At 40.9% G+C, this 22,689-nt stretch overlaps 1 protein-coding gene across 4 annotated transcripts; it reads right to left on the bottom strand.

Moving 5' to 3' along the window:
* Positions 1-254: 254 nt before the first annotated feature.
* LOC115365092 (kinesin-like protein KIF2A) lies at positions 255-21,650 on the bottom strand. Of its 4 annotated transcripts, XM_030059858.1 has the most exons (22): positions 21,435-21,650; positions 15,419-15,513; positions 14,707-14,829; positions 13,941-13,995; positions 13,123-13,242; positions 12,771-12,815; positions 11,474-11,574; positions 10,077-10,172; positions 9,924-9,978; positions 9,666-9,828; positions 9,305-9,395; positions 8,975-9,038; positions 8,780-8,871; positions 8,549-8,691; positions 7,719-7,923; positions 7,354-7,464; positions 7,194-7,261; positions 5,667-5,792; positions 4,451-4,598; positions 2,492-2,593; positions 1,799-1,934; positions 255-1,275 (listed from the first exon to the last, which is right to left on the bottom strand). In XM_030059858.1, exons 1-22 carry the CDS (start codon positions 21,493-21,495, stop codon positions 1,190-1,192), a joined length of 2,286 nt encoding a protein of 761 aa, XP_029915718.1. In that variant the 5' UTR covers positions 21,496-21,650; the 3' UTR covers positions 255-1,189. The 4 variants fall into 4 exon arrangements, with proteins under 4 accessions (XP_029915718.1, XP_029915720.1, XP_029915719.1 ...); XM_030059860.1 differs by lacking the exon at positions 5,667-5,792; XM_030059859.1 differs by lacking the exon at positions 12,771-12,815.
* Between the last annotated feature and the right edge of the window lie 1,039 nt (positions 21,651-22,689).

Below are 22,689 nucleotides of genomic sequence, written 5' to 3'. Positions count from 1 at the left end.
CAGCTCTTCCTTTCCTGCCCTAACATCTTCAAATCTTGTCACCAGATGGTATTTCAGACTAAACTCAGTCTGCTGGGTCTTCACAAACTTCTCCTCACAATAGCTGCATCTCTGGGCCCTAAGACAGGAAATTATTCTGTTCAGCTTTGCAGTTTACGAGCACATGTACAGTGTGTGTGAATAACTGGCTCACAATTTAGTTACTCAAACAGAAAAAAAAAAAAACAGTCATATTACTCACTGTCAGAGAAACATTCAAATGAAACACATGAATCTTTATTACTTCATCCAGCATTACATCCGGTGCAAACACTGAGCAACATAACCAATGGTAGGTCAGTGGTATTCACTATACATTTGTTAATAGCAGTTTTTTCCTAGTTTTATTTTTATAACAAAGTGTTAAATGGGGATGGAAAACATTTTTTTTTTTTTTTACAGTAAGTAAAAGTAATTTTAAGAGGGTTGCCACACAAAATGACATGGCACAAACTGAAGCAAACTACATGTAGAAACCCTTTCTCAGAGACACAAGGAAAGAAACCAATCACAAAGGAAGTAGCACAACTTAGTTCACGGCTTCTTCCAAACTGGTAAAAGCTCTGAGTGGGGAGAGAAAGAAGAGACTGGACCTAATGACATATGACTATATTGTACAGTGCCTATTGGGTGAGAACCCAAAAGCATGATAATGGAGGGCGGTGGCGTACATACGCTATCACAGAGTGCACATGCAGACATGTCAGCCAGAGCTACCAGAAATCAAATACTGGTGGTGTATGGTAAACCTTAAAGCGTGTCCAATTTAGGATCTCTTCTGAAACCTGGTCAACAAGTACTCCATTCAAAGAAAGTACAAACAGTTAAAAAGAAAATAAATAAAACAGAACAGGGCAGAGAAGAAACTAAACATCCTCCATACAAGAAAAATCAACTATCTAAAAAAAAGGAGGGAGATTAAAAAAAACTCATTTCCCTCCGCAAGTTTTCTAACAAGACCAGAGTAAGTGAACAGCCATTTTGTTGGGAGAATGAGATTATAACAAACGCCAATTTCTTGAGCCTGTTTGTACATTGGAAAGTCCTTTACTTCATGTTTTCACAGCTGCTAGTGACAGCCTGAGTTGTGCCAAACATCTAGTGGTTATGTTTCTGTATGTGCCACTTAAACCTCTTTAGCTACCAGCCTCTAAAGAGCACGTGGCCTCTTGGGATTGATCTGCTTACTGGCTTGCTCCTCCTCCTGGAGTGCAGAGCGGAATGACTTCACTTTATCTGAGGAAAGAGGAGAAGTTTCTGTTAACAAGCGCTGTTTTTGACAGGGTTTGAGTACTTTTCTTACAGTGACTCACAAGTGATTATCAAGTCTTGATTGTCCGGCTGAACTATGGACTGAAAGACCAATGACAAAAGATTAAGAAAGAATTGTGCGTTGTGAGTAACAGTAGAACAAAACTAGGGTTGGACCGATTTGTTGGTATTTGATATATCCCATCCTTTTCCAGTTTGAAAGATTTTTTAAATTGTCTCTTCTCTTTTTATTTTAACTTTTTAACAGATTTCCATTTGGTTATTCAAATATTTGATTAAAATATTCTATTAATAGTCTCCTTGTTTATTTTTTTGCAAAGTATTTTCACATTTAAAAAGGTATTGGTGGAAATATAGGCTATTGGTAGTTTCAGTGAACAAAATACTGGAATCAGTATTGGTCTCAAAAAGACGACAAACAACCATACTGGTGAAACTGGTGAATGTCAACAACAGGTCATGGTGTGTCTCTGTGCTTCCCTCCTACCTCGGAGCTCAGTGAGGATGTCTATCTTCTGGTCTAGGATCTGCTCCAGCTGAGTGGCATATGAGTCCACATCGTAATCCACTTCCTCTGTCATCTCCAACAGAACCTTCTCATCCTCTAGCCATCGAATTGACTCCTGCCCAGAGAACACACACACACACGCACGCACACGCACGCACGCACACACACGCACACACACGCACACACAACCATTTAATCATTTATTTTAATCTAGCATGACATGCAAGACTACCAGCAGCACCAAACTACCCCCATAAACCCAGGAAAGAACAGCCTCTGCGTTCCAGCTTGTTACCATCGATTCCCACTGCATGCATGTGTAATGAGTATTACCTTTTCTTAAAAGTAGTACACAACAGAATCAGAAGGCACTAGGATCACAAACTAGCTCCCTGGTTACCACATAGCAATCAATAATTGACTATTCGGGCTACTTGGTTAAAACTACCTGTTTTTTAATAAAGGTTCAGTGACATGATTAAAGCCTTAATATTAAGATTAGAAAGTGTCATGTCTGAACATACATTAAACTGACATGGTTACATGAAAGCTGAAACCTTTACATTTAGATGGTGCATGTTAGTGTCTACAGAAATATACCAAAACAAGAGACAGCATGTGTGAGAGAGAGAGAGAGAGAGAGAGAATATGTTTCATCTTCAGTGTCCTGACCTGGAAAACAGCACGGTGGTCCTCCAGGACCTGCTCCTCCATCTCAACCATCTGAGACACGGCCTCGTGGAAGGTGAAGAGCTGGGGAGACACCTCCTCCTCCTGGAAGGGGAAACAGTTTTACAAGGTTTACAACAGACGTGGAAGGAACAAGGCAGCTGGAGCTCAGTCAGAACGCTGCAGCATGAGTCTTGACTGGGACAAGAAAACTGTACACATTATTTATACCTGGGCTGAAATCGCTGCACCGGCTTCCAGTGAACATTTAAGATTTTGTAGCGTGTCTACAAAGTTCAAAGGGCCCGGCCTTGCAATACATTAATAAACTTCTGCCAACAAGGTGTCTCAAGTCCTCGAGGTCTCTATCACCTCCGGCCTGCCCCAACTCTCTAACATCATTTAAGCAGTAGAGCCTGACTAACACTGGATTTCTGGGGCTGATACAAATAGATATTTGGGAGTAACAACTTCTGACAACGATATATGGGCCAATATTTCTTTATACAACAAAACACCCGTTTGCAGCAAAGTAAATAAATAGCTAGAATAAATATATTACAGGAAGCTGAGTATTTTGCATGTGAACAATAAAATTAACAGCCTGCACAACCACCAGCTCATCAGTGATATGCTATTCTGCCTCCTGTCAAGCAATGGAGTCCACTAGATTAATGACATAATGACAAAACATTTTAAATAAATAAGTGCTTTTCATTGCAACATTTTATTTTTGCACATCGGCCATCATATCCACTGCTGTATCTGTGATAATAATAATGGCCAGCTGATATATCAGTTGATATATCAGTCGTGCCCTAAAAAGCTGGCTTAAAACCTTGTTCTAAAGCCTCTCCTGAGGCCTTATCCCTTTGCATGTGTTTGAGTGCACGTGTGTGATATATGTATTTTCTCTGTGATGGTTATCATAGTCTTTTTTGTACTACTTTTGTATGATTTCCCTTCTATGTAAAGTGCAAAGAGGTTCACGCCATTTAAAAACTGGGAGAACACAACTGGGAGAAAGTCATAAAAGTCAAAAACAAACAAACAAACAAACAAAACATTTGCCTGCCTATGCTTTCTTCCTTCCTCTATGCACATATTACCTCATTGCACTGCCTTGTAGCATGTCTTTTGGACCAGAACTAGAGCTTTATGGCAGTTGGTGTCATTGTTCCCTCCTAAATTGGTCTTTGCTTGCGGTGTATAAAAATCGCATATGTGTGTCGCTTTGGATAAAAGTTTATGTCAAATGTGAATTGTAATTGTAATATGCGTTAATCTTATTTTGCAAGCAGTGTACACAGGAGACAAGCTACTTACAAGTCTCACAAGCTATATATTAAGTGCCTCTCAATTAGTTAAAACATCTGTATTCATGGTTGTCTCCAAGCCTTGCATATACCCCACCTAAAACCAGGAATGTCACTCCAACTAATTGTTTTGTGTATTGTTCATACTTGTGAACAAGGTTATAACGTGACTGATACAACATCAGTCAATGAAAACTAGACTGTTCAGTCTTCATAGTCTACATGCCTGTGAGAGCATGCTGAACCTTATTTGAACCAAAGACAGCAATACTGCTCAAGCAAACTGCAAAGAAAGAGTAATTTGATCAAAATCAAATTTATGCATTTACTTAAAATACAGAGGGAAAAAATCTAAACAGTTGAAGTGCTCAGTTATTAATTTACTTGCGAGGACAAGCATACCATGATACAATAATGGCTGTGCAATTTCAAAAGGTACATAAAAAATTCATAAATCAAAGTCATAATAGCACTGTGATGCCATCTCGATCCTTGGGAGATTTTCTTCACTTGGCTGAACTTGAAGCACAGTCCCCTATTCACAGAGCCAAGTGACTGCTTATAAAATCTAATTCAATGTCCCCTTGTGTTAAATACACACAAGAATTCATTTTTCCATTTAAGAGAACAGACACTGGGTACTTACATTCTGCTCACAGAGCAGTTTGAGATCATCTCTCTGTGGTGAGCTGCTCAGCCACTCTTCATCTAAAAGGTCCAGCTGGTTGACGGTGTGAATGTTGGGTCGACCCCCCTCCATCACCTGATTGGGATCCACCGTAAGCTCCTTCACCCTGCAAACACGACGGGCAGTGAGCAGGTCAGGACTCATTCATTTGCAGTGCACAGCCAATCTCAACATGGCTGCTATGTTTTTTCAGGGTATCGGGTTAAAAGTGGGATCACATAACCACGTCACACATGTGATGGGAGCATGACAGCAATGGCACCATGCATGGGGGAAGACTAATATGTGAGCTCTCTATATGTCTGAACCTTTACGTAATTCTTGCATCATTGTATTTACATCCCTTTTACTAAAACCTTGTCTATGCATGTTCCAGTAAACTTCACATCATCACACATGTCACCCGGGGGTTTCTGCATGCAGTATTTAAGGTTATCATCTAGTTGGACGGGGCTTGTGTTTAATGAGGCCTGGATGAGCTGATGAGGTATTACTGACCTGTTGGTACAATGCTAATTAATTAGGACTATGTGAGAGGGATTAGCTGCTGGGAGTTGGCTCAAACAAATGCTTATCCTGCACCCTGGTACTACAGAGCTGGCTGCACAAACGTGTTAGTGTTATCATGGCACCAAATATTAACTTTTTAAGTCAAATATTTAACTTAAAATAATAATGGTGACTAATTACATCAAACTTTCTTTTCTATCATAAGTTTTAATATTCCAAATATCAGAACATCATAGCTGCCTCTTGTTATCCTGCAGCTGAACTTGATCCAGAACCCGCTACTGATGGTGTTACTCAGCAAAGTCAAAATAAACGGCGCATGGACTGACAGATGGTTGCGTTATTCTTCATGTAGCAATGAAAAGAAGATCAATGATCCAGGTCACATCCACAGCGTAGCAAAATACAAAATAGAAAAGTGGAAGCACAAGTCAAAACAGGAGAGGAGGATGAGAGGTGTCATGCAGATGAAAGAGAGCGAGGATAAGAAGACAGGAGCAGCTGAAGGAGTCTTCCACAGTGAGCAGCAGATGAAGAGAATGGAGGCTGCTAAATGTGTTCATACTGAATGTGTATGATAAACAATGTAATAAATACCTGGCGGGGGTGCATGCACTGTGTGTTTTGCGTGTGTGCGTGTGCTGTGCATTGGGGAGTGTTTGACCTGCTGGGAGAAGTAGCAGCAAAGTCATCGTACTCAAAGGTATTGGTGGGCGAATGCTCAGGGCGACTTCCCTGACCGCCCTGGGAGAAGGGAATGTCCGACGGACTAATCCCAAACTCCTTCACTCTACACAGCGCCACCAGCCACACCAGCACACAGAGGAGCAGAAGATGGGAGAGAAGAGGAAAAGAAAGCAGGGAAAAAGAGAGAGGGGATACCAGAGAGTCAGATAGAACTACTGGGAGACAGAGAATTTCACATCTATCCTCTGTTAAATTTATGCACAGATATTGGTACCTATAGTTTCACTCTATACAAAACTGCTGGACATTATTGTGGAAAAGGAGGAGCTATAAATTATGGGTGTTGGGATGGGGAGGGTCAATTCTCAGATGCATCGCGATTCTCTCTTGAAATACTGCAGAAAATTCAATAATCAGAAATTTAAAACTCCTTTCTTGACATTATGAATGCCTAAAACAATACATGTGCGTCACTGCATCGTGTTTACGATGTCATCGTGTCCCTACAGTCTAAGCTGGGCTACTTCTTGAAGTTTTACAAGGATGGCTGAGTGTGAGCAGTATTTTGACTTCAACCTTCCAGCTGACACAAAAGAGCATGAAGACCAGCTCCTACTCTTACACATCCCAGCATACGCCAGCTAAGCTCCTTTACTGTGTTGCAGTTCCATGATCATGGTCTATTATTTTTAATTTCTCTATTATATTATTTATTGTTTCAGCACATATTCCGCATAGCATGTTATTTCTGTATGAGAGCTGGTAAAGAATTCTATATTGTTTTTGTATGAATACAGTTTTTGATTTTTCTATACAGCACAAAGCTTTTTTTGTCTGAGAGATACAATGTGCTTTGCCCATAACAGGAGGATTTTGGAAGATTGTATTTGTGAATATTATTTATTGTTTCAGCACATATTCCGCATAGCATGTTATTTCTGTATGAGAGCTGGTAAAGAATTCTATATTGTTTTTGTATGAATACAGTTTTTGATTTTTCTATACAGCACAAAGCTTTTTTTGTCTGAGAGATACAATGTGCTTTGCCCATAACAGGAGGATTTTGGAAGATTGTATTTGTGAATAAGGGCAGCTTTTTATGTTATGTTATCATGCTGAAATCTGTGCTAATTTACTACACAGATGCTGCTACAGGCACACTTGTTTATTTTTTTTTGAAATGCTGGAAAATACATTGGCAAATATAACCTTCCAATTGACACATGTCCTCCACTTGTATTTTAATAACTGATCATTACAAATGGGCTATATTTTAAAAATACCCACAAAATGAAACAACTTAATATGTGTGTATAAAAATCAAAAATATTGCTAATTGTTTTATAACCACATCATGGCCCTCTAAATCACAATCCAACTGTAAGGTTCTCAGAGATTCCCACCCCTTCCATCAATTCATAATGCTGAACACCACTTCCTACAACACAAAGACACTACCCAAGTAATGACACCAACTGCTGTTTGTGTATCAGTGCATTCCCACCTGTTGGCGTAGCGTAGTGTATTGAGGGTGTTCTCACATGAAGTCATACCAGGAGAGATCGTTGCAATCTGTGCAAAGAGAAGATGAGTCAGAGGATTTCATATCATCTATGAAAGAGATATGAAAACACAATGACTGTTTGTGAAAGCAAGAAACTGACCATGCAGGTGCGGGAGTTTTCCCCGATGAATGAGTCTCGAAGGACCTGGGTGAGCTTACTGGCTCTGAATGGAGTGTGGGGCTTGTTACGGCCAAGAGCTCTGATACACTCCTGAAAGAGGGAGGGAGGGAGAGATACGTTCATTGACAACCATTTGCTTCTGTCAGGGTGTAATGCAGTGAGAACAAATATTATTTCTGTTCAATAAAATGATTCTATGATGAGTGGTCTAATGAAATAAAAGTTACTTAAAATCTCTAGTTTTTCAAACTGTTCACAAATAGATAAAACAAAATGGCACCAAAAAATATATATTTTAACACTTAAAATGCTAAAATACAGCCACTGCATCATTGCCTCCAGACCTTGAGTGCTAGCAGGCTTTTGTTGATCTCAGCTCCCTCCAGACGAGTCTGGCGATCAGCACTAGACGTATCAGCTCCCCTCTCGTTCCCTGCAAGGTCAATTAGGGAAAACTTGCCGTGCATCTTCCCCTTCCTCCGAAGAATGATCTGGAATACAGCATGGCTACGAGACGAGTGGGCATTGGCTGATGTCTGTCCCGATGTTCTGAGAGCATGAGAATGGAAAATTAAAGATGAGAAGAAAGAAGGAAAACAAAGGAAACAAGAAACAGAGCAAGAGAGTAATTGTGAGTGAGAGAGGGAAAGTCAGGAAAAACTAATGCAAACTGCTTTTATTTGCCAAGTGCAACGGGTGTATAAGGACCTGGTTAACTGGTAATGCTACATTATAGGACAATATATGACTGAAATGCAAGAGGAATAGTCTGCACACTAGATTTGGCTCTTTCAGCCTTCTTCAAACCCTTATCCACGTAGGGCTTGCGCCCAAACTGTCACATGTGCTAGGAGCAGTAAAAGCTACAAAAGCCAACTCTAGTGTACAGACTATTCTTTTCACATTTCACAGACCATTATCAGAGTCTAGCACAAAGATTTAAGTTTGTGATATGTGGGATATGCATACTTTGCTATTATTCATATATATATATATATATATATATATTATTATACTATTTATACAATATATGATTGAGAAACTTAGGACAAAAACACTACAGGATCTCACATATGAACCCATGTATCATCTGATAGAGGACTTAAACACGCTACAAGTACATCAGAAGCTCAGGAACTGCAGCACTGGCACAGCACACTCTCTGTTGTCATACCGGCAGCTGTTTCCCACTTCTATGAGTTTCAGGACATCCTCCGTACACTTGACCTCTTTCTCCTGAAGGCCCACCACCTGTACTTGTTGCTTCCCATCCTCCAGCACCCTCAGCTTAGCTTTACGATTCAGCAGGTCAAATACCTGGCAGTGCAGACACAGTCGGCGTTGGTTAATGTTTTGTTATTGTTTTTTAGGCCAATACCAAGAGCAGTAATCCCGAAGCACTTACCTTTCCACTGTAGATTTCAAAGAAGGTTGCATAAACTTGTAGATCTAACTTCTTGTAGTTGGGTTTCTTCAACATGAGAAATACATCCCGAGCTGCATGGAAATTTAAGAGGAATCAAGCCCAACCACTCACAGTAAACAACCAGATATGACAAAAATAATGAAATATCACAGACAGAATATGTCAATCACTTACCAGCTAATGCGTAAATTCCTTTAGAACAGTCTTGGTTCTTTCCAGAAAAATCTCCTCCCATAGTCTAAAATACATACACATGAATGAATAGAGTTTGCCAAATGGTGTGCTTTAGTGAATAATGCAACTACTAAAATGCAACACAGCAAACTTCTGGGCAGTCAAAGCATTTCTTTGATTTGCGTGAAGGAAAACAATTGGGCTTGAATCCAAATTAAGTGGTGTACCACAGTGATACTGAGTTTACTAATGTAGCATGTATGAGTTTTCTAAAAGTGAAAAGGATGTTTGTTCATGCTGACACTGAAAGAGCTGTTGGCAGTAACTCACATGTGTTTTCCCACTGCCTGTTTGTCCATAGGCAAAGCAGGTGGCCATGCCCCTCTCAAAGATGGTCTCCACCAGAGGTCTGGCAGTGAACCTGTGGGATGACGCAGAGCACATGTTCACCATCACTCCTTCTGCACAAGCAAGAAATAACCTGCACTGTATCTGTCTGCACTCTATATCAATCATGCACTTTATGAGTAAACATGCACCACCCACTAGTAACCAACAAATTACTGTAAACACACTCTATGCAGACCAAAGAAACAGGCTTACTGTGTCTTATCATCATTGGTTAGTAGTAAGGTGTCACTGAAGTGAACAAAAAGACTGAGAACAGCCAGCAGCTTTAGACCAAACCAACCTATAAACCATCTCGTTGGTAGTGCTGTCATCAAAGGCATAGTCAAAGCGGAAGGTCTGGTTCTCGAGGTAGCGGGTCAGGTCCACCTTCTGTTTAGGTTCATGGACCATCACCACATCCTTACTAGGGATGGTGATCACATCCAAGTCCTTCATGGTCAGCTCTGGAATGCAGAGGCATTTCAATGGCACAGACCAGGCAGACATATTCACATGCAATATCTAAACTGCTAAGCTGTTTTGATTTGGAGGGATTTACCTTTCTTGTTGAGTGGACGTTTTCTTACACAAACACATATTCTGTGCTCTTCAATCTGGCCAAAGGAAAACAGAGAGATGTTTCATTAGGGTGTTGCTGAGGGAAAATATCACAAAACAAGCTAAACACAATGAGCCTACAGTCTCTACTCACCAGATCTGCTGTGGTCAGAGGCCGGTAGTCTAGACTGGCTCGGAAATCTCTGATCATATACATAATCTCATAGTTAGGAATGGTGGTGTCTACTTCCTGAGGGAGGACAGAGAGAGACAAAAATACAGAATCAGAGGGGAGCTGCACCAACTACCATTTACAATTACCTTCATGACATCAATTTAAACATCACAAACTCACAATGGAACTTAAATTGTTAAAATCAAGATTCAGTAAACAGATTGATTTTGTCTCTTCATAATCATGGTGAACTAAAAAGAGAAAAGGATGATAAGGTGGAGGAAGGAGAAAGACGGAGATGATGCTAACTTAAGGAGATTGTTTTACATAACTTTTTTGGATATTAAGGGATGGTTGTGTCAAAAATTTCTCCAGATCAAAAAAAATTACTGGTCCTGATTAAATTATTGGTCCTGATCTTGTTGCTCAAGTGACTGAGCCGTTCCTTGGCTCTTTATCTGGCCATGCAAGGCCAGTGGCAAAAAGTTAGTATTTTACTTTCATTCAAACTTGCATTTGAATCATCATTTTACTAAATTGGCTCAATCTTGCTTGTGTCAGCTCAGAAATATTGCTAAAATCAGACGCATCCTGTCTCTCCAGGACACTGACACTGCCTTGGCCTCATTCTGCTTAGTTTACTGTAATCTGACTCAGTCATCATTCAGCCTCTTCAGTTAATCCAAAATTCTGCTGCTAGAATTTTAACTAAAAGTTGCTCAGCCCATATCACTCCAGTTTTAGCTACCCTACACTGACTGCCTGTTTTTTTTTTTTTTTTTAGAATTTAATTTTAAATCATTTTACAAGGACTTGCATAGCAGAGCTATGATTTCCTGCATACACTGTTGACGTTCTGAAACCTTATCAACCCACCAGGTATCTGCGGTCATCTGTCCGGGGTCTTCTGGTTGTGCTTCCAGACAAAACTTAGATTAAGGAGAGATCACGCTCTCTGTAGTGGCAAGTAGGTGACCAGTGGGTGACCACATGGATGTTTTTAAATGAAAAACACTAACCTTTAAAAACTAACCTTTTCTATTTTGCTGTTTTAATGCATTGTCTACTTCATTTATATTTTTACTGTATTCTATGTTATTGTATTGGGGTGCAGGCATTTAATGCTTTGCTTTAAATCGATAGTCAAGAGAAAAAGGAAAAGCAGCAGAGAGGGATGACATGCTGCAAAGGTCTCAACCTTTATTTTACCTTGAAAGACCATTGAGGAGATATCCTAATTTAAAACATTCACCAAGTGAGCCATCGGTGTGCCCCATTTTAGTTATATTTTTGTTCATTATTATTTCATCCTGTTAAGCACTTTGTAATTTTTTTGTTGATATAAATATTTTTGTTGCTATAAAAATAGTTATTACCTGTGCTCTCTTCTCCCTGAGCTCCTGTTGCTGAAGCCGACGCCGCTCTCTCTTCTCCTGCAGTTTCTCCACCTCCTTCACACAGTTTGACTTCCTCCTTGCTGCCATGAAAGACAACAACAATCACCACGCTGCCTTTCTTAAGACATACTTAAAGACCTTGTTTTGTAAGGAGACCTCTCCCTCTTTCTGCCTCTCTCACTGTCTCAGGCTGCTCCTTCTGTTTTGAGTCATATCTTTCTCTCAGTGTTTCCATTTGTTTGGTGTTCCTTCAAGGGGGTGGGGGGGTGGGAGGGTGGAATATATATCAAACAAAACAGAACACTGCTGGAGCTGACACAGGGCTGGGTTTCAGTGGCTGGCACTCACTGCCTCCAGTATCACGCAAGCTACACTCTCTCAGTGACCAACAAAAAGCCCTTACAGTGTACCTAAACCCTGTTGTCCTCTTTTACCCTTCTACCTACATGCAGCAAAAATTGTGTGACAACCAAACAGCACCCATAGATTAGTGTTATTTCAAACCCACATCATCAATCACAAACCATCAGCCACCATAATAAGAGAAGGCAAGTTAGTAAATATGTGAGTAATAGCTGCTTTTGATTCCTTGCAGAGGTTACAAAAACTGTTATCTGATTAGCCCTAGTTTCCTGCTACAGCCTCAGCTTCCCTCAGCAGAGTCTGGCTGCAGTCCTGTAATACAGTCCTGGCCTCCTGCTGGCTCCAGTCCCTGAGAACCCAGACTATCAGAGCAGAGGGATTAATAATCTGCTCTAATCTGGGAGGAGAAGAGGGACTGGGTCAGCATCAGGACAAAGCAGTATAAGAGGGAAGAGCACCAGTGGTACTTGTGGGACTGGGGAGGAGAGGTGGGGAAACTGGCGTTACCCTCTTTCCATTCTTGGTTCATCAAAAGAAGGTAGTGTTGATGGTAAAAAACAAGGTTGTTTTTTCTATGTGGGCCTAGAGGAATATCAAACAGTGCCACAGGCTTCTCCACGTGTGCGTGACTCAGTGGAATTTAGAGAGGGAACAGACAGTGCATACAGTCAAACAGCGGCACAATCAGGTTTTTACCCTCTCTCTCTAATACCCAGAAAGCCTGTCTGCTGGATGGATTGTGTTTGTGCTACTTCAACACCACACCACAGCTTTGATTGGCAACGGGCGAAGACTTTGGAGGCATAAAACAAATGCAAGACTAGAAGGATCCTCAGATTCTACTGGAAACTCTGTTGAAATCACCATGAAGCGTTAGGAAATGGGGTGGGGGTAACATGCAGGTGATACATACAAAGCTGTCCAAGATCCTTTCTGGATAGCGGGTGATATGAGGGTTCTGCGATAAACATGTGATCAGCAAAGACATAAAATATTACAAGAGTCAAGATTACGCACAATATGTGTTCAAAACAAACTTGATGACAGTCCTCTTCACTACTCACTTGACAACATATTTAGTGAAAATCATATCTGAGACTTGCCTTTCAACCTCAGACACTGAACAAATAATTAATGCTTGAGTTAGCATTCAGTCAAATACTCCCTACTGGCTCCCTAACATGACTCCCTTTTTGTGTTCAAATGAGAAATGTCAGGCTCACGTCACAGATGAAGAACATAAAGAATTGTTTTGATTGTATTACCATTCTGCAGCTGCTGCTGTGTCTGAGCTTGGGTGGGCTGGGCAGGCTGCTGGGATGGAGGAGGCGGTGCTGGCTCTGGTTGCTGAGGCTGAGGGGGTCTGGCCCGGGTTGAAACCACCGCTAAGGAAGTGCAACAAAGATCAGAGAGAGACCTTTTAATTCAAACCTGAGTGTTCATAACTAAACCTTGTTTGGTGTTTGTAACCAGACAAAATATTACATAGGCCTAACTGTTCATTTTTGCAAAAATAGACATATTTTAGGAAAGTAAAAATGTATCTGTCAGAGTAATGCAGTGAAAACTTTACATTAAGTTTTTTTTTTTTTTAACCACATCAAATGATCACTCAAAATATCACAATCATTACAAGATCCACAGATTTCTAAATCCTATTTACACTATATTTATACTGTTTTTTCCCCCTTTTTTCCTTTTGAACCCTATTTATACTGCACCAAAATATGTGTAAAATATAGGTGAAATTTGCTGGTAGCAGCATATATACAAAATACCAGATTCAGATGAAAATAATAGCTAATAAATGGTAATTTATGGGAACAAGAGTGTTGAACATTCTCCTATTTTCTTTTTTAAAATGTCATGCAACTGAAAAAAATTGAATGCATGTTCCACCTTTTCTCTGCCAATAATACCACTACCACTGATATTGATAATAATCCAGAATGCATATTTAACAGCATTGTCTCACATGAATGAATAAACCAACTTCTCAGCAAAGCCAGTTTGTTATGTGAAGTTCAACTACAAGACTTAAGATTAGACTGACAGTACTGACAGATCCTTATATAAAACACACCTCTATTATCCCTGGATGGAGCATCACTTTTAGTAGGTGCTATCGTCCGACGATTCTGCAAGAAAAATGCACTTCAGTAAGATATTCTGGGATTAGGACAAGTGAATCCCACTTTCACTTTTACATGTCATGCCCAGTCATGACCTGCTAAGGTAAACATGTGATCTTGTTTCCACACAGCATTCAACCTCCTCTGCCTGCCGTGGCTGCGCAGCATTTAGAGATACAGAAATAGACAAAGCCTGAGGATCAGATTACAGCTGATTACAGGAGCCTCTTTTGTTCACAGTTACGTTATTGATGAAGCTGCCAATTAAGTATTTTAAGTCATCTTCAAGAAGATGATTAAAATTGTAGATATAACAAGGGCAATCCGTATCCCCCTGTGTATTATTCATGTCACCTTGGAGTATCCTGTGTCCGCATTAAGGTCCAGCCAACTGGAGCAATACAAGTGGCTTAGGCCAACGTTACACAGTGGAACTTCCATGCAACTAGCTGCATTTTGTAAATTACATTTTTACTGTTGCTATATCACCAAATCAATAAGGAAAATTAGAAAATGACGATGTAAACCCAGTTCATGATTTTCACTGGATGGGACTGAAAGATTTGATGTAACATCGGCCTCAGCATGACCAAACATGTTAGATGCACTCTGATCATGATAGGCAATCAAAAGAAAAATAAGTATGGTGCGTTTTTTGAACAAGCCAAACCCAATCTTCATGGTTTGCTAACTGGCCAGCCAGGGTTGCATACTTACCTTAGCAATTTTGCTGACCTTCACACATGTGGGTGTTGGTGGGGGTGGGGTCTCTGGGCTTGGGGCAATCTCCTCATCTGGAGCCACATCTGGATTTAGTGCAAATATACTCTCCAAGTCAATCTGTCCAAAAAGACAGGAGAATTATTAATGAAGTCAACTCATTATAAATCTGATCGTTATCAAGCATTTGATATTAAATAGTAAAGGCAACAGCACTGTATTCCCAAAATTTTCAGCGTGTCATCGAACATAAACTGAGTGTTTCATTCTAAGATACATATCAATTTTAGAAAACTGTGCAATCGAAAATGAATGATATTGGGTAGGATATATGTAAATATCATATCGATACCATGATATAAGACTAGATGTGTGGGGTTCGGACAAACTGCTACTCAGTAAGCTGGGTCATTATGTCAGAGGCACTTTTTATGTTAATATATAGCAAAAATACAAACATAATCCAGTCAGACCACATTAAGTAGTGGGATATAAATACAGTGTTCGGAGAAGTATGACTGCAGTTACAGGCTGTGAGCTCATGTACATCAGAGCACGGAGGGCCATGTCTGGTGGGACTGTGGAACATGCAGGCTGGTTGTGTAATCATCACAACTGTTGAATGTCCTTAGATGCATTATTCATTGCTGTGGAAGAGCTGAGCACATGCTGCTGCTAGTGCTTTGGCTGGTAACGACTGGTGGCTTACCTCTTTCCCTTTAGTGTCTCCATTTTCTATCCACTCCACTGTGACGCTCTCGTTATCCTCATTCAATGAGGTCACCATCGCCTGGTGTATGCGTCCTATGGAAGTATCAGAGACATGAGATTCACAAACATCAGATTGGCAGACTGACACTGAGGGTGCAGACAGTGCTTTCTGTTACACTCATATTTTGTCTCATTTAATCTACTTTTGGCCTCTTCCCCTGCCCATTGCTGGTGACAAAGGATCAGTCTGGACAACACATCTTAAAAAGAAGGAACAACTGAGGGGAGTCTGCAATGAGTAAGAGAAAATGAACACAAAGACACTTCATTATGCAGGCTGAAACCAGGATCTAATGAAAACAGTGCGATCTAGGCCATGGACCTTAGTGATGCACTAATGAACTAACTGCATTGTGCGCTGTTAAAACACTGACCAACACCCCATTTCATTTTGGCATCAAACCTGCAATTTATCATGAAGTGATATTTTCATTAGTGAAATATGCATCGCGTGAGAGGTAGGCAGTACCCTCAGGCTAATCTTAGTCTGGTAAACTCTGTCCATAAGGTTTGATAATCACCCATTAAAGAGAATCACTGATAATACAGGCAAGCACAGCTGCTGCTGCTAACCTCTGATGCTTCTGCCTGCCTCCCTCTCTGCGCTATACTAATACCAGCTTGCCAAGGGCCTGCCCAGCCCTCCGATCTTCTACTCTCTATCTGGGCCTGAATGTGAGTTGTAAATCCCCAACAAAGTCCAGGGAAACAGCGTGTTCCTGTATCCATTATTTAGAGGCAGGCAGGGTAAGAGCAAAGATGCTTTTAGTGTTCTCAGCTGCTGAACATTTCACTGATCTACCTCACGGTTGTTTAACACTGGCATACAGCACCAAAAGCAAACCAAGTGAGTGTAGAAGAGAAAGAGCAGGATATACATTGTGTACAGTGCAAGCACTAGGGACCTTTGGCTTGAGTAGTCACATATCCGCTATTAGCACCTCTCAACTCACATCATGCAGGCTGCATACAAGGTAAGCTTTTCACAGAAACATGTACAACAGTTTTGGGGTGTTTCTAGTCGACAAACCAAACCAAGAGAGAAGTCCAAATCAAAGATAAGGGACTCTAGAGAGAATACATTTGTTGGTCCACTCCCAGTACACATATACAACAATATTACAGTGGAGTGGACATCACAAACTTGCAGAGACATGCTGACATCTGAATGACCTGTGCTGAAGAGAGACAGCCAGACATGTCTTATGGTGCTTTTTCATTAGCACCTACTCGGCTCGACTCTACTCGGTTTGTAAGGTTTTCCATTAGGTGGTGGTACCTGGTACCAGGTACTATTTTAGTACCTACTCAGCCGGGGTTCAAAGCGAGCTGAGTCAAGCCGAAAATGTGATGTAAACGGAGTGCAGGCCACTGATTGGACAGGGAGCGACAACACGAGAGCAACTCCTTCACGAAAACCAAACCCGGCATTTTTAAAAGAAAACAGCAACAGTGACCGTGCGCATTGATCATCACTGAAGTTGGCAAAGTTGGAAAATGGCAAGCAAACCGGTACCGTGGTCAAATGTAGAGGTGGAGACTTTTCTGTGCTTGGTGGCGGGGCCACTTTGCTATGACGACTCCACTGACGATGAGGTGGTACTAAATTGTAATGGAAAATGACCGAAACCGAGGCGAGCCATGTAGGTGCTAGTGGAAAAGCGCCATTAGAGTGTAAATACTCCAATGCTGGATTGTGACATAGTAGGCTACAAAGCAACCCTGGCAGCAGTAACGGCTGCTGCAGCAACAGGCATGCAGTGCTTGATGCCACATCTCTACTTAAGCAGAGTTGACCAAAGGCACAGTGAGCTGTGACAGGACTGCAGCGGGGAAGATTACATAGGGGACATAAGACAGACAAGAGACTGTCAGACAAGGACCTCCAAAACACAGCTGTTTGATGACATTCTGATTTTTTCAATGCCAATTATTTGCAAGAATATAAACAATAGAAATTAAGGGGGGAAAAAAAGAAAAGTGACAGACTGAAACTCAGCCAAAGTCAGTGGTTAGTGTGAAACCATAATCTTCCCCCGTGTTTAACCATGTCACAGAAATAGGACTATGTTAGACAAATATAACAGCTATGAGATAAACAACTACCTCCTGATCACTTATGTGTAAAAGCCTTGTTATACAACACCACATACAGTTCAACTAACCTATAGTAACATATGCATTTTGCTGAATGCTTTTATTCAAAGTACTTCACTGTACTGTGAGTCCACACATTTTGTAGTTTTGATGGCTCCAGTGGGAATCAAAATCCTTGACACTGTTATTAGCTAACATCACAAACCAATTACAACAGTAAACAAACTCGTGAATGGCAAAAAGACACAAAAGTGAAAGGCTTGTATTCAATTCTGCTGAGTTAGCAGAATCGGAGGTCGTCATAGTTATGTTTACCACAGTCAATGCAAACATACATTACAGAGACTTTTTTGGCATCATGACCCTGACATCTGCTGACCCAAAAGAGGTCTGCATACTGTCACATTAAAATTATTAACACTACCAAAATACAGCATAGTGGTGAAACACTGATGTTGTAGACATAATAATGTAATAGTAAGGACTACAATTTCTCACTGGAGGTCATTCTGAGTAATCCCAAAAATTTTACAGGCTAATTTGCAGAAATGCACTTCACAAATCAGTTGGATGAAAGGTATTTACATTCCAAAGAAAGCAGACTAATAAAATCCCCAAATCAAACACCCAACCTGCACACAACATCCGACAGTGTGCATGGCCACACCACACACATCATGAGGCGTGTGGGGGGCCAGTCTAACCTGTTGCAGTGAGGCTTGGGCACACATAAGCAGTGCACTCCACCCACAGGCAAGCAGGTTAGCATAGTGAGTAAAGGGAGCGCAGCTTAACTGGATTCAAACCTTGACCAAGATGGTGAAAACCTACCAGATACAAGTTTGCTGTTCTGTAGCTGCACCTAAACTCTGATTTTGCAGAAGAGGAAGTGAAAATTCAATTTCCCTTCAAGTACCACTATAATTTTACATAAGCCTTTATCGTACCCCCTTCCGATATGACTGCAATGAACTGCAATGACAAGTCAGAAAAATATCATCCTGTGTTAAAGTACCTGATCCAGTGTTCGCCGAAATATGACTGACTGAAGGAACTGTCTATTTTATACAGAAATCTGGCTGAATGAATGTGTTGACACCTTCCATTACCTAGGCGGGCACAAAGGGAGGATGTCTGAAGCTCTGCTCAGCCTGAGGAACAAAGCCTTCAAAGCATCAGTTTCACAACAACAAAGGCCCGTCCCAGAAACTGTATCACCATGTTGTATATAGAGAAAAAAAAACTATATTCCATAACTCTAGTCTGAGGGTAGGTCCTGAATGTCTACTTTGATAGAATTAGAGATAATTTCAAACAAGAATGGATGCCCAATTAAAAAAAACAAAAAACAAAACAGATAGCCTAATCCATGGTAACGATCAAATAAGAGGATCTTTTATTACACTGAAAGAGGACGTAAACGCCATCAGGGGGTGGGAATGACAGACGCGCTAATGACTACATAACCACTGATCCCTCCAAACTTCCTTTCACCAGTCCTTGCTCTCCACAGGCAGTACTTTAATGTCAGGCGCTCAGACAGGGAGAGAAAGGAGAAGGAGGCAAACGAGAGTCCTGGCAGAGTCAAGGGAGCTGGGCTGCAACAGATGGGGCGGTGGTTAATAGCTTGAATCTGGCTCGCCTTCACCACCTACCCCCCAGAGCGAGGGCAATCCCTGTTCAGGACACAACATCAACCAGCTGTGAAATGGATGGAGAGAACAGCTTCCCTTGTGGGACTGCTGCACTTTCCCCTCTCATGAAGTCCCCACTGGTCTCCATTAGAGTGCTATCAAATGCACTAAGTGAAAATGAGCTGCTGGAGACAAGGACATCATCACCAATAACCAATACTTCCACCACTAAAACAACCTTACCAACATCTTTGATCAGTTTTTTTTTTTTATTTTTTTTAAAGAACAGTTAATTGTAATGAGTATTTGGTATTTGAGGGTTTACTCTAAAGAGATAGGTACTTTAAACAATAAACAGGTATTTTTCCAGGTTGTTACACCTGAAGGAACTATGTAGTAGATGATTATAAGCTATTGTTTGCACTGAAGAATCCACATGTTGGAAAACTGGAAAGACCTATTGGGTTACATCATGCATAACCTGTAATTCTTTTGTAACTGATCTGCTATAATGTACTGCAATGTAATTTTATGCTATGCATGAAAGCCATCAAAGAAATTAAGGATCCACCTGAGTGAGCACAGAAGTAGCATAAGGTGGTGACATTAACTACACTGTGGCACATAATTTTGTGTGGAAAAATCTTTTAGAAAAAAAATGAGGACTTCATATATAGCATTGACATGATTGTGCCAAGAAAAAGAGGTAGGCTATAGATAAAAAGCAATGCCACAACTTGAAGTGAGATGGATATATACATTGAACAGTATAGTTCCAAACATAATAAATAAGGATTTAATTCTCACACTGTTTTTGTAATGTCCTTTTGACTCTGTACTAAACATGAATAGTTAGAAGCCCTGTATTTCTCTTATTTTCACTTTGTACTGTGCATTGCAGTGACTCGGCCTAATTGATCTGTGCAATCAACATAGTGAAAGAACACCAAGGTTAAATGACCATGTGAACTCCCTTAACACCTGGTGTGTGTTCTCTATTCATATTCTGAGGATGGCTTCTTTCTGCGGTCAAGTAATAAAAGTAACACTGGATGCATTTGTATTTTTCCATCCTCTGGTGTGCCAGATCTGGCTTTCATTTCCTCAGGGTTTACTCCAAAACACCATCACAGGGTGTAGCCCACTCCTGGAAGGGCCAGCGGGAATGACATGAACAGGCTATGCGCTCATCTCTGGCTGCCTGGCCCTAGAGCACAGTGTTCTCCAACTGCACAGAGCTGGCGGAATAAAGCCGACATTCACACAGAGGAGAAGCACACAAGCAGCCTCTCCCTTTCTCGATCTCCCCTTCTATTCACCCTACAGTAAAACAGAAGGTCCAGTGTACTGTAATCCGAGCCTCCAACAGATAGCAATAACCTCTATGCAACACTGCAAATAATTATCAAATTGTATTAATCGACATATGTGTTTTAGCTGCTACAGTCACTGTCTTAAAATATTTTGGACGAGATTTCCATGATCAAAGAGATAATTCATCACGGTGTTGCGGGTGCACTTCGTTATCTGCAAAATCCATGCGTCTATGTGGTACGGTTATGAGTCCATAACACGACCAATTAAGAGAAACCGGTCGCAATGGGTTTTTTCTGAAGGGTCTCATTCATAGGGATTGACACGAATCAAGTTTGCTGAATAAACATTTAATTGTCAGTCCAAATTATGTTCACAGGACAAATGCTACCTCCCTGTTCGTTAGCTAATGGGCCGTGGATAGGTTGGACTGTTTACTGCCGTGATGAAACCGGTAACGTTAGCATTTGCTAACCTAATCTCCTGCCACTGTTACCCTATCAAGCTAGCTAACGTTAGCAAGTTAGCTGGCTAACGTTAGTTTATAATAGCAATGCTAGCTAGTTACACGTTAAGGAGTATGGTACACGTAACACTGGTCGTTTAGCTATGTCAGTGTCTACATAGTGGAATTTAACGTGTCCGGTGTACATAAAAATAAAGGTATATAGCTGTTAAACTAATTAAACCCGGGCTTGCTAACAAAGGTAGGGCTTATTCAAAGGCTTTGGTCGTGTTGAAGTACTCCACCCCGACACAGCTAGCTAGTGTTATCTTGCAGCTAACGTTACGCGCTGCAGCCAACGACAACGGTTGCTGGATTCAACAGCACCACAGCAACAAAGATCCTCAAACAACTTGCACGGAGCGAGGGGGGAAAAAGAACAGATAGGGTGAAACTTAACGTACCATCGCTGCGCTTTATCTCCACATAAGTACCAACGACAATCTTCCCAAAACCAGACGCCATTCTACATTACTTAAATAACTTAAAGAAAAAACGACAAACGAGTTATATAGCCGAGATCAATGTAGCTACTTATTATTTGGCAGTCTTTGGTCGGGGAGGAAGATGCAGGGAACGGAATGATTCTTCTTGAAACTGCTACGAACAGCAGAGCATTTCCGGTATGAGTTCTTCCAAAATAAGACACCATTCAATTGGGATTACCTATCATGCTCTGTGTAAATGGAGAGCCAACTCCACCGAGGTCGGTCGTCTGCTCATTTAATAAATGATTAATTGGTATCACCGTGTAATACAGGATACATTCTTCTGTCGTTCTTTAAATCTGTTGTTCACCATCACAAAAGTGGACGGAGTTCTTAGGGCTATTAATTGAACTTGAATTTGAAATTGAGTGCAGCAAATTTTCCCCATTACACTCAAGTCAGGATAGTAGGATGATCATGTGTTTGTATCTATGACTATTGATGTGTTCTTCACTGCTGTCAGCAAGCAGACACAAAAAAACATCTCGTTTCTCACGAAAGTGTGATTAGCCTCACTGTCCTATGTTACGCAATTTAATTTTTTTTTTCTGAGTAAGCCAAATATCCCGTCATGTGTTGCCTCTCTCTCTCTCTCTCTCTCTCTCTCTCTCTCTCTCTCTCTCTCTCTCTCTCTCTCTGTATCCGTTTGTGTGAATGGGTCTGAGATACAGCTGACACAGTTTAAAACAATTTTCTCGGGGACAGTAAAGTTGATCTTAACTTATTCCACCGAGGCAATAGGAAACACATGTATCATAAATAAAAGTGAATACAGTATGGTATAAAGGCCGACAAATGTTTCACAAATAGTTTCAAAATTGAATATAAGACTGACAGACAAAAATTTCCCACGCCCGGAGCCATTTCCTTTCGTCTTTCAACGACTCGCTCGTGTGACTTTTGTTTTGTTTGCAAATCCGGAAACACTACCGCGATGTTATTATGAGTGCTCTGCTCTGGTGAAGGGAGGGAAACAAGTGACCAGATGAAAATGGAACTGCGAATGACTCAGTGAAGGAGCGGTGCTGTCCCCTAATGGTGAAGCCTCAGACCGTCATGTGCAGAGGCGTTGCCAGGATGCCAAGCTTAGGTGGGCATTTGTCCTCTTTGGGGGGTTAAAAAAAGAACCTCTAAATCGGGGTAAAATACAACATGCACAACATCTTGAAAC

The sequence above is a fragment of the Myripristis murdjan genome, chromosome 9 (assembly GCF_902150065.1).
Source record: "Myripristis murdjan chromosome 9, fMyrMur1.1, whole genome shotgun sequence".
NCBI classification, from domain to species: domain Eukaryota; kingdom Metazoa; phylum Chordata; class Actinopteri; order Holocentriformes; family Holocentridae; genus Myripristis; species Myripristis murdjan.
This window is presented reverse-complemented; position numbering and strand designations above follow the sequence as displayed.

Bases quoted from the DNA above. Each gene is read 5' to 3' on its own strand.
- LOC115365092 (XM_030059858.1), bottom strand. From the start codon at position 21,495: ATGGCGTCTGGTTTTGGGAAGATTGTCGTTGGTACTTATGTGGAGATA. The intron at 9,396-9,665 runs GTTGGTTTGGTC...GTCATCCCACAG, and splicing joins ACCAACGAGATGGTTTATAG to GTTCACTGCCAGACCTCTGG. The intron at 1,935-2,491 runs GTCAGGACACTG...TTCTCTGGGCAG, and splicing joins ACCACCGTGCTGTTTTCCAG to GAGTCAATTCGATGGCTAGA.